The 11,915-nt window shown below is 50.8% G+C and overlaps 2 protein-coding genes across 2 annotated transcripts; one reads left to right on the top strand and one right to left on the bottom strand.

The window, feature by feature from the left end:
• Positions 1–141: 141 nt before the first annotated feature.
• N7503_002883 (uncharacterized protein) lies at positions 142–3,963 on the bottom strand (the record flags this gene model as incomplete). Its single annotated transcript, XM_057062430.1, has 5 exons — positions 142–215; positions 270–616; positions 665–716; positions 769–966; positions 1,023–3,963. The coding sequence occupies 5 exons, from the start codon at positions 3,961–3,963 to the stop codon at positions 142–144; spliced, it is 3,612 nt and encodes a 1,203-aa protein (XP_056926392.1).
• Positions 3,964–7,980: 4,017 nt separating this feature from the next.
• N7503_002882 (uncharacterized protein) lies at positions 7,981–11,529 on the top strand (the record flags this gene model as incomplete). Its single annotated transcript, XM_057062429.1, has 2 exons — positions 7,981–8,735; positions 8,793–11,529. Exons 1-2 carry the CDS (start codon positions 8,125–8,127, stop codon positions 11,527–11,529), a joined length of 3,348 nt encoding a protein of 1,115 aa, XP_056926391.1. The 5' UTR covers positions 7,981–8,124.
• Positions 11,530–11,915: the final 386 nt, after the last annotated feature.

Genomic DNA, 11,915 nt, shown 5'->3' with positions numbered 1-11,915 from the left:
AGGGGAAAGAGGGGCGGACACGTGAGTCATCACGTGGTGTGGGGATGGACGTCAAAAAGTTGGAGAGAATCTGGAGTAGAAAAACTGGGGAAGAGAGGAAGGATTGGGATGAAAGGGAGGGTATGAGGCGGTAGAAAGCAATCATCTTCGCAGGGATCCCATGCGAGAGGGTTCGCGGACAGATCCAGGTAAAGCCACCTTGAAATTGGTGCGGTCTAAGTAACGGTTAGTATAATCACTCATCACATACAGTCCAAGAAACAACGTACCAACTTCCGAATCGAACGTAATAGTGAGGTCGTCATGTTCGATTGGATACTCGGGCATGTCCAGACACACGAAGTTGGAGGCCGCATCATCGTCCTTCTTTGGAAGTGCAAATTTGGCATCCACAATGCGAATTCCGAACTTGCCAGATCGGCCAAAAGACTCGATATGATCAGTGCCTTTGAGGATGAAGTTCATGCAAGTACCATGCTGGAAATCTGAAAAGAAAGCAACTAGCTGAACGATCTTCTCTTGTTTCACGATCTGAATGCGTGCGAGATTGGCCTCCCATTTCTTGTAAATCGGAACCACGCTGCGACGGCGAGAGATAGCAAAACATGAAGCATTACTGATCATATTAGCAAAATTCAGATAATGCGATTCAGTTTCTACTTACCCGTCATAGATGACACGGAACCCAGTGACCGCTTCTTCAAAGGAATGTAGATCTAATAGAATGTGAGTAATCAGGATGTTAGAACCACAAGGCACACGACTTACCATTCATAGAAGCAAATTCCAATCGACGGACCATTGGCGTGGTAGTGGCCTTCTCAAGAAAGCCTGCTACTTGCCCCGGCAGCTCTGGCTTAATGAGGTTGTCCGCCAGCGAAACCGTCAGATCCTGCTGGGCTGGTCGAAACAAGCTCATTCCAGTCTTCCGATTGACATCTAGGCCAATCTTGAGCTCTCCGGGTCCTGGGTGGCATATAAGCATACCGTCTGTACATCCTTTTTACGGCTAGCTAACTTACCTAAATTGATGCGATCTGTAACAGATCCCCATTCCGAAGCGATAAAGGCACGTAGGGTCTCCGACAGGATTGTTGCGCCGTAGCCATGGTCCACATACGAGTGTGTCTGATCAATCACGAAAACGTTTCCAGCTGGGAACTGTAGATGGGTGACAGCTGACCTGCCGCTTGCTTGGTCGGCTGGTTCTTCAATGACATAAGACCGGAGAGGAATTTCGCGACCCTTAGACTCCAACTCGCGCGGGGCCATGCCCAACAACACGGCATGCATCTTAGTGCGTTCTTCTACGTCGTGGAAAGTCAAGAGCATAGATCTTGTGCGGCCGTCTTCCGTGACCTTCAGAACAAGCGCAGGAGACCCATCTTCTCCTCTCAGAAGACCAAACACCACGGGTGTTCCATGGGCTAGGAGATGCTTCACACTGCTGAGTGTTTTCACCTTGGGGCTAGTCAGAACGGTCAATCGGAATCCACGGTGCGCATTTCGCGTTCCAGTGCCTTCCTTGATTGTAACCGATCGCTCGAACAAGCGAATTCGACAACGCTCCAATGGCTCGGGTGGGAAAGCCTTGGTAGTTCCCGGGTCCATGTATTGGAACACTTTCACTGTGTTTTCATACACAACGGTTTCGCCCGCCTCTGGGGCAAGACTCGCCTCAGATTTCTGGGTGTACTTGACGATGTTCCAGAGGGTTTTGAAATCTTCCTCCTTGAACATCACATCCAATTCGAATCCTCGAGGGAGCTTGACTCGCATAGAGTAGGTACGGGCTTGCCATTCCACATCTTCCCAAGTAGGTCCCTGTTTGCGATCGGATTGGATCATGACATTGACAAGCTGGCTTTGGCTCGTGATCGCTGCGAAGACGTACCAGTCTGCCCGCTCCCGAATAATGGCAAGGCAACATGGCATGGAATACTGTTGACTATCATCCTCGCTGGAGCTCACAGAGGCCTGAACGAACATGCTGCCATAGCTAAAGTAGCGAGACGTGTCTCCGAGGGGCATCGTGTAGGCCATACTTGGTGCCTTTCCCGGTTTGTCGGCCAACATAGATCTCTTGGCCGATCCGGATAGCACCGCCGACACATCTGGTGCAAAGAACGGATAGCGTAGCCAGACACTGGTGTCCAGATGGTTCGGAGATGCATCGTCTTCATCGATGAGGGCAATGATATTATTGCGCTTGATCGACATGGACAGCGACCGCAAATGGTTGAGGGTGGTCTGATGCAGACTGAGAAGATCCACCATCTCCTTATCACCCGTTGTATTGGCAACAGCCAAGAGGGCGTCAATTCCCATCTGCTGACCATACCTGGAGAGCTCGGGATGAACTGGTACAATGTTTTCATTGATCCAGAATGCCTTCCCAAGATCAATAACGGCTTGTTTCGCGTAGCTAGGGGGACAATTGGCCCGAGTGCGCGCATAGGTCTCCAGCCGTGTCTTTCCCCGCAAAAACCACCAAATCGAGGCCCGGATCCATTCCGCCAAGGATGTCTCCATAAGCGGTTTGACACTCTCTGCAGCGAGTCGAAGAAGACTGTCGTACCGGGCGACATAGCCTTTAAATTCTGTAAATGCAGTGTCACCGACTTGAGCAGCCACATTCCGCAGCGAGAATTTGGGTGGTTGGGGGCTTCGCGATGGTTCGCGACTCGCCTCACTAGAACCAAGTCGGTTCATTGTAGAAGGTTCCCGGGTAAGGGCCTGTGAAGGAGCCTGGGGAGGGACCTGAGGGATCTGAGGCGTAGCTTGAGGGGCCACTGGAGAAGTCTGGGTAGGAAATTTGGGTGGTGTTGGTACGACCTTTCCTGGGCTCCCAGGTGTTAGTTGAGGGGGTAGTCGCGGGTCGACTGGACTGAGATTGGTAGTATTGCGACTGACTACCGGGCTTGGAGGGTTTCGAATCGAGTGGACGATCGATTTGACCGAAGGCGCATTGGATGTATACGAAATGGGGGTATCATAGAGTGATTCTGACTCGTGATTGCTATGGGGACTGCGACTGTGGGGACTGTGTGAAGGTTGAACGGGGCTCGACAGATCTTCATCCTCGTACTCGTCGTCATCCACCGGGGATGAGCCATCGTTGTACCGATTGTGCAAAGCTCGCGCTTCCTCCACCTGCATCTGATTCCGCACCCGCTCCGCGAACGAATGCGAATCTGGCGAGCCTCGGAAGGACAGACGGGAGCCAGGTTTGGTTATATGGAGGGTATTCAAGAGGTCTACATCGCTGGAGCTTTCGACTAGCGGCTTTCGGCTTGGCGATGTCCCACTCTGCAGGTCTTGCGGGAGGTTTGTTTCATTCCCATCGCCCAGCGATGTGTTCACCCGCAGATTCGGCAGGTCTCTCGACGGGTTTGGAGAGCGCGACGGTGCGCGCTTGACTTGTGTCGCCTGTCGGTCACGCGCACGTTGTCGAGACCATGAGATCTCGATGGTAGGTGCCTCCGATTCATCTCCTCCCTCCCCAATAACTTCAGGCGCTCGGTCGGAGAAGCCCACTCGAAGTCCCTTGTTCTTTCGCCGGGTTTTGGTCCGCGACAGCTGCTGGGGTTGAGGCTGCGGGGGTAGCTGGGATTGAGGCCTTTGGGGTTTCTGGGAATACTGAGATTGGGTTTCTGCTATCGGACTGAAGGCGACATAGCTCTCGGTCGCGGAAGGTGGGTGAGGTTGTGCGCTGGAGACATTGTGGGAGGAAGGAATTCGATGAGTGGATACGGTGGGCGGGGGTCGACTAGGATCTGCCTTGGTCGCGATAGGGGATTCGGTCCGGGGGCGGTTTGAGGCAAGGAAGTCTTCGATTTGTTTGTCTGGCACAGCACCCTTGTTCTTATCCTTGGAGAACAGCTTCTCTCTCCAAAGGGAGGTCTTCTTCATAGGCTTGGGCTGCTCGGCAGGCAGGAAAGCAAACGGATCATCAGCAGGCATGTCGATAAAGAGTATGGCTCGTGCGCATCGCAGGTTTCTCGATCAAATTTCAAGTAATTGACGTGACAAGGAAGCCAGTCCCTGAAAAGTAGCTCGATTTTCCCCTCTTCCCAGAGTGCACGAAATGATCGACAGGGGTTATCAATGTTGAGTCCCTGATAAGGAGATGTTGCGACGGGGGAAGTAGAGGAAGGTGGGATATGGATTCTGGCGGAAGATGGAAAAGGCAAGTAGCGAAGGAGGGGTGTTAATCGTAGCGCCCGTGCATGCCTAGGACTAAGATAGCTGGTCTCGTTAGTCTGGAGATGCGTGAACAGTGGAGTAAAGATCGTCGTTGGGGTTTGTTTCGGTAGGGGGAGCATTACATTGATAGGTATTACTCTCACGTTCTTATCCAAAGACTGGATGAATTGACAATTTAAGCTGGACCGGCCAGATGGGAAAAAAAGGACAGTCTGGGGTTCAAATGTTTCCAGTGGATACAAAAGAGAGGAAATTAGAATTATTATTAGTGTTCTATACGTAGAGGGTACTCCGCAAGTACCAGCATTGCTGCTGTGGAGTCATTGTGGCAGTCATGTCTGGGTATCCGCATCCTTTGTCTACTCTTTAAGAATACGTATATATAGTTTTATGTATACGTTTCGACCTTCAGCCTCGTCGCACTAAGACTGCCGCCCACTCGAGAGCATAGGAGGTCCAGTACTTCATGATGCTGTCCCCGCTGTAACCTATCTATCGCGCTCCCATCCACCAATCATATGCATCATACAACCCGGGTCTCATCGTGAAACCCACCTAAGCCCAGTTAGGTCACGACAGAGGGGCAGCGGGTCCCGCTGACGAGTTATCGCTTCTCTCGAAGAATTCCTTTCGCAATCGAGGTTTGGACACGTAGATCAGGCATCAACAAATCACCGAATATTTAGGTCTGTTTGCGTGATAAGCCTGGAGCAAGAGCACATGGAAATCAAGCTCAAACAAAGACGTATTTACATTATACGACCTTGGTTCAGAACAAGATATATGCAGCCACTAGCAGCCACTCTCTAATCTGGCAGTTGATCGGATGCTCAATGCATTTCCGGCTTGCCCCTTTCGTCGTCCCGGCATCATATGCAGGGGTTTCAAGAATGGGCATTACGATCCCTACCATCTCCTTTATTCGCTAGGGGCTTGGATTTATTTATACTCAAATAAAGACCGCTGTCAGTGGGGCCACAGTCACCGCTACATTCTCCAAGTGGACCAAGTGCTTAGCGATATTGTGCGTACGTATGGTCTTTCCACAAAGTTCTAATTATACCTATAAACGCCGTGCGACTACTATCGTATTTTCGGTATTTTCTACAGAGGCGAGTTCCCCATTGCACAGGATGATCGTCAGGCCACCCCGCAACATGCACCGCGCATCCAGTGGACCGAGCCACAGAGTACTCCAAAATTGGCATCACCATTCCGAAGGTGCTGCAGTATGTCATTAAGGGGGCAATGTCATTGATGTCCATTGTTCGGTTTTCAAGGTTGTCTTAGCAATAATTTGATACAGAGTTTCCCTGATGAATATCGGGAGATCATGTACTGATCTGGTGTTCATCGGCGCGGCTGTGTTGTCTGCGGTGGAGAAGATCGACAGAGGCACTGGTCCCTGACCAATTCCACCATAGAACCTCAGGGATTCCGATCCTTTTAACCAAGGAACTCAGTGCCTTTATTGAGTTCTCCGCGTTCAATTGAGACCCTTTTTGACCCGCAATTTGAATGTGTATGTCGGAGATTTCATTACAAATTAGCTTCATTAGTCTATTAGATGCTATTGTCGGGCCGAGGCGGTAATCCCTGCATGTCCACATGGAACGGAAGATATAAAGCGCCGCTGATCCTCGAAACCGAGCGCTATCAGAAATAAAGATCTCCAATCGGTCCAACTTTCCCGCCGAGCCGAGCATCCAGGAGTCAAACATAGAGCTTGGACTCGAATAGTCTGGCCCGGAAGTGCACAGCAGTTATTGCGGTCGCTGAGACGGCACCCATACTTCATGGGTATAAATGTGTGCTGTGCTTGAGCGGTTATTTATTGCGAGAAGGAGGAAAGAAACTAGGAATCCACAGGGCAGAATCGGTCTAGGTACCAGCAAGTAAGTCATTGATGGAACCTTTCAATTGAATACCACGCATTAGTGGAACACCCTCACTACCCCATCTCAACGTTGCAATTAAAACAAATTGGTATCTCAACTACTAAAGAACATACACATCACTTTTGAAACTAAGATAGACATTGGCAACATGTTCTTGAGTGTCACTAGAATCACCTTCCAGGGTGGTCTACGGAGTCGTGTGACCGAGTAAGTACCCGGGTATGTATTCGATAATAATACTATTTTGAACCTCGAGCACTGTACCTTGCCTGATGTCGATAATGTGGTGTTCAATTGTAGCGCTCTTCAGTTATGGTCCACGTGATGTCATCCACCTGGGCAAGTTTCTTCCTTTTCCAGTTGTTTCTCATGCTGATTGATTCATTCCGGATTGGTGATTGGAGCTTATGAACACAGGACGTTTGATGTTTCATTGGCCGAGGATTCCAGATGATTCCTGCATGGCCATCTTATATTCACTATGACGGGGGTGGAATTGTTGACATCACTCATGCTGCCATTGACACGTTAGTCGACACTGACTCAACGAACACCATAGCTGCACCTGCTCGGAGTATGATCACTTATTCCTTGGCCCGTGGTATGATTCTCTCCAGCAGAGTGTGCAAGAAATAATGACAACTGCCCTATCCGAAACACCCCGGTTTAACTTTATGAGTGTTCGCTGAGAAAGGTAATAAGCGATCATACAAGCCACGAATTGAACCAGTATTTCAATTCCCGGGGAAGTATGGGTATGATCCGAGGTTATGGTCCGCATCTGCCGGAGCTGATAGACTCAATGAAAGTGAGACATATCTCAAGGCTAACCCTGTGCTCCGAGTCTGAGCTCCCTATGACCTATACGATTTTAAGGTTGGTGTTTGATTGGGTAATAATATGATCGAATTGATCCATTGCTCCTCATCCCGGGATGCCTGTGCCGACTATTGCCGGGATAACTTGCAGGGACCGGTGTAGCTGTCCGTCAACTAGGCAAACCACATGCCATTGGTGCAGCAAGCCCCTGTTCAGCCACAATACGATCCTCACTAGCCCCCTATAGACTGACTGAGACACTACCAGTGACCATGCGCAGATACGTACCCACATGGACCCTATTCCTGGGCTAAAAATGAAGCCATCGTCGGGACTATGTCTCATCAACAGCCGACCCTACACAGACTGTTGATCGGCAGCAGAAACACAAGCGCGAAAAAAAAAGAAGTTTGAAGATCGTGTGGGAACGGATCAGCACTATCGACAGGTGAGACACAGAAGCGCATAACAGAGAGATGGACTGGAACCGGTTTCTTGGACGTCAGGAATCTTCATGTTGTGCTTCTGTGGGAGGGTGAGGAACGACTGACGGCCTGATGTGAGCCACATTATGGGACGCGAGGGATGCAAGGCTGTAGTTTCTATCTATATAATAAAAATTAAAAATAAAGCGGCGCGCCTAGTACCGGTTACCACATCCGGATCGGCCCAAGAATACTCCAGAATTAAGGTGAAAATCAATAATGAAAAAAAATGTACGAGTAAATAGTCGTGTAGTCAGCCAACTCCACCGCGAAGGCGCAGCAACAAGTGTTTTTCGGTGGTTTTTTCTTTTCTTTTTTCTGCCTTGAAACATTTTCGCCGGCCTGAAAAGCCTACTCCCCCAAATCCTTCGTTATTCGTCTACTGCAGTATCTCTTTTTTACTCCGGCTTATTGCCGCGAACCTAGGGGTTGCCGACTTACGTACCTCACTCTCTTCCCGCCCCGAATTCCCCTCTTTCTCCAATAAACCCGAGTCCAGGCTCCATCCATCTCAATCTTTTCCCAACTCACCTGGATCTCCACGAATTTTTATCCTCCTCGAATTCTCGGGTCGGAACGCGTGTGTGAGCGAGAAAGAAGGTGGAGTGCAACCAGGAAAAAAATACCGGGCGAAACCCCTTCCACCCTTCCGATTGTCAACACAACGTGGATTCGATCACCAACGGGGGCTGACCTCCCCTAGGAGGTCATCCCGAATGTCCGAGACACTCGAGATGTGTCACGATTCGACGCATCACCGGCATGATGCGGTTCATTTAGACGGTCCGCATGCAACCAAATGCGAGCGACGCGGTGGTTTGTCGGTCGCCCAGGGCCGACAATGGAGAGACACTTCCAAACGGAGGCGGCGAGACGCGTACGCATGGAGCTCCGGCTGGTGGATAGTGGTGCTGTGCCTGATCTCGTTGGCCTCACCCGCCGCCGCCGCGTCTCTCAGTTTCGATAACTGTTTAAGCAAGACGATCCTCGATTCCAACCCACTAACCCTGCAATACGTCCCGCTCGATGTCGGCGTCTGGTTCAACCTGAACGATCCTCTGCATCCGTTGAATGTGACGGTATATGGAAACGTATCGGGCACGGCGGACCAAACGACGGATTATCCCTCCGAGGATGATGCCTCCTGGAATAATCCCAATGTGACTGAGGGCAAAATTGTGGACCTGGATACCTCGAATGACAAGTACAGCACGCTTTTGACAAACTTTGATGTCCTGAGCTTCTCTTCCTTTACCAATGCCTCCAGATTTTGCAAGTCCCTGGTTCAGGGCGAGTGCCCGCTGGGACCGGTCTTCCACTACAATCTGTAAGCTCATGCTCCACCGTCGGAATTTGAATCGAGGCTAACAGGTTCCCACTCTAGGAGCGACCCACGAACTCTGCGCGCATTTTCCGTCAAGCATGATATGCTCTCCACATACCGATTCTCTACGATCACGCCAAGTTTTGTTATTCGCTCCGGAGATGCCGATGCGGATATGCTCGGCTGTATAACCGTGCCGATCACGCCAGACTTTGGCTCGTTGCTGAAAAACGCATTGGCATATGTGCCATTGGCTATTTTGATTCTCATTGCGATTGGCACGGTCACCGCGTCCGTGTACACACCATGGGGCACGACGGATATCTTCCGTTGGACCAGTAACTACGGCCGTGATGAGGACGTCCTGCGCCTTGTCACGCCTGGTTTTGCAGATTGCCTGCAGTACCTTCAATTTGTGGTGCTGACAGGTTCCCTGTCTTTGGATTATCCAGGCTTCTTCCAGCCAGCTGTGAGCCATGGGTCTTGGTCTGTCCTCATGTTCAACCAGAGCTTTGTCAATTCCGGGGGCTACAACCCAGTTGTGGACGGTGTATATGCGATCAATGGCACATATGGCCTGGATCGGATGAGGCAGCTGGTTGGGATGACCTCCGAGCAGGATATCTGGCCAGGTATGATCATTTGGCTTCTTGTGGTCTTGGGAATCATTATCATTCTTATCCAACTGGGCTTTACTATGCGCTGGGTGCACCGTGAGCTGGCACATAGCTCCGAACAGGATCTGCGCGCCAAGAACATGCCATTCACGGTGGGCAACATCATCCGTATCGTTTTCAACTACTTTCTTCTCCCCATCATCTCGCTATCATTTTTCCAGCTCGTCACGGCACAGGGATCCCCTGCTCAGAGCGTTGCATTGGCTGCTATAGTGATTATTGTTCTGATCTGCTTCTCGATCTGGTTTGTTCGGGTTATTGTGTCCACCCGGCCCAAGTCCCATCTGTTTGACGACCTTCCCACAGTTTTGTTATACGGACCGCTCTACAACACGTATTGTGATGATGCAGCAGCCTTTGCCATGGTTCCGATCTTTCTCAACTTTGCCCGGGGTGTGGCCATTGGCGCCTTGCAACCGTCGGGCATTGCGCAGGTTGTACTGCTAGCTATCTGCGAAGTTGTTTCAGTGCTTACGATAATCGCGTTCCGACCTTTTCCTGGACCGACTCACATGAATCTTTATCATTGCCTATTTTCATTTATACGGTTCCTTACCATCATTCTCATGGTGATTTTGGTGCCGTCCCTTACCATTAGCCAAGCAGCACGCGGCTGGATCGGCTATGTGATTCTTGTCCTGCACGCAGTGGTCCTAATATTTGGATTCTTCCTCAGCGCTCTGCAGACCTTGATCGAGGTTCTGGCCCGACTTGCTGGTGCTGGTGGTGCCACTCGTGGTGGCCTAGTGAAGGTTTTCGGGAAGCGTCAACTGTCGAGGCGCGTTCCACGGCGTGATATCACACGACAGAGCTTGGGATCTGAAGCGGCTATGCTGGCCAATGTTGACGAACGCATGTCATCTCAGTTTGAAGGATCACGTGCCCGCAGTCTATCAGGAAGCTCGGCTCTACTGTTGAATCGTGCAACAGCAAGTGAGGGCCGCGCCAGTGCAATCTTAGATTATGCTAGCTCCCATGGTGGACACAGCCGTGCCGCAAGTGCAAACCTGATGGCACAATCTCCTACTGCCTATACTGGAGCTGGCGGTTTCACTGCTAGCTCACCAAGCAGTAGCACTTTCATCGCTTCATCTCCGCGGGATCCATACTACCGGCCTCCTAGACCTGGCCGACATACACCTCAGCCTGGTACTGGAGATAGGAGTAAGCGAAGTTCCAGAAGCTTCATGAAGCCAAGTCGGGTCGGCACCGAAGAAGACATTGCAGATGACTCAGGTCGAAACACGCCAGTGCCTGCGTATCTACCTGCCCCCAAAGATGACATGGAGATGGATGAAACCCGGCAGCAGAAGGACTATGCTGTTCGTGAAGTTGACTTTTATTATCGTGTTCGTGGTCCGCCACTCTCTCATACCGGTACTCGCAAGTTGAAGACTGGCCCAGCAGATCCCACTGGTCCTGTCTCATCGGCTACGGGATGGTTCCGCAATATGTTTCAAGGCAAGACCAAGGATAAAGGCAAGGGTTTCGAGGTTGTCCGAAGTGCTCGAGCGCCTCCACCCGGCCTTTTCCCGGAAGGCGATTATAATGAGCAGCCCTACCACGACGATCCTGAGGATCAAGAGGCTGGTGGTCACTCGCGCGAAGTATACTTAGGCGAGGGGCCATATCGCGATTCTGAAGGTGACCACGAAGCCAAAAAGTCGGGAGATGGGCAAGACCCGGAGAACTCTGTTGGCGGCATCGAGCTAGCCAGTCGATCTGGATCCCGTCGCTCCAGGGCCGCATCGGAACAAGGCGGGGAAGATTTGTCAGGGGCTCTACCTGCAGTGACTGAGGCCTCTCAATCCAGAACCAGCACAGAGGCTCCCGACTCCGACCATCTGCGACCCGAGTCCCCGACTACAGGACGTTTACCCTTTAGTGGCAGCAGCTCGCCTTCCCGGGACCGGGGCCTCTCCGTTGCATCTACATCTGCCTCCATGACTTCCAGCCACAGAACTGGTCGCGACGGAGTACGTACCGACCGACCCTCAAGTATGGGCTACGTCGCTCAACATCGCACACAAGATAACATCCACCAAGCAAGCCCCGACGAGCCATCCTTCGCTGGCAGCCAAGCCGAGCTAGTCGACGAGCATCTACACAATGAAAAATGAGGCCGTGCCCTGGGCGTAAAGCCAAAAATCATCCCTTCTACCCCACTATATTTCCTCGCCATCTTATCCACTTCTACTTCACCGTTTATCTACTCCATCATTCATTCACTGTATTGATTGTCTCAAATTCCAGATCATATTGATGCCACAGTGACGAATTTCCTAATAGCTTCTTATTGCCATCCTTCTTGTCTTTTCTTTGCTATTGCATTCGCTGTCCAAATTTGCTCTCAGGCGTTCGTTTCAAATATGGGTGTCACTGAACTGAATTGAGCATGCAAACCTAATAATTCTGGCTAGCTTTAATTGATGCCTACCCTGGTGTCTGTACTTATTTTCCACACTATACAAAGTGGTTTTTTTGGTACTGGGGGATAGTCTCGTTA

This window comes from Penicillium pulvis (assembly GCF_028828015.1).
Source record: "Penicillium pulvis strain IBT 33274 chromosome Unknown contig_12_segment0_segment0, whole genome shotgun sequence".
NCBI classification, from domain to species: domain Eukaryota; kingdom Fungi; phylum Ascomycota; class Eurotiomycetes; order Eurotiales; family Aspergillaceae; genus Penicillium; species Penicillium pulvis.
The sequence above is the reverse complement of the archived record's forward strand: the minus strand, read 5'-3'. Positions and strand labels throughout refer to the sequence as shown.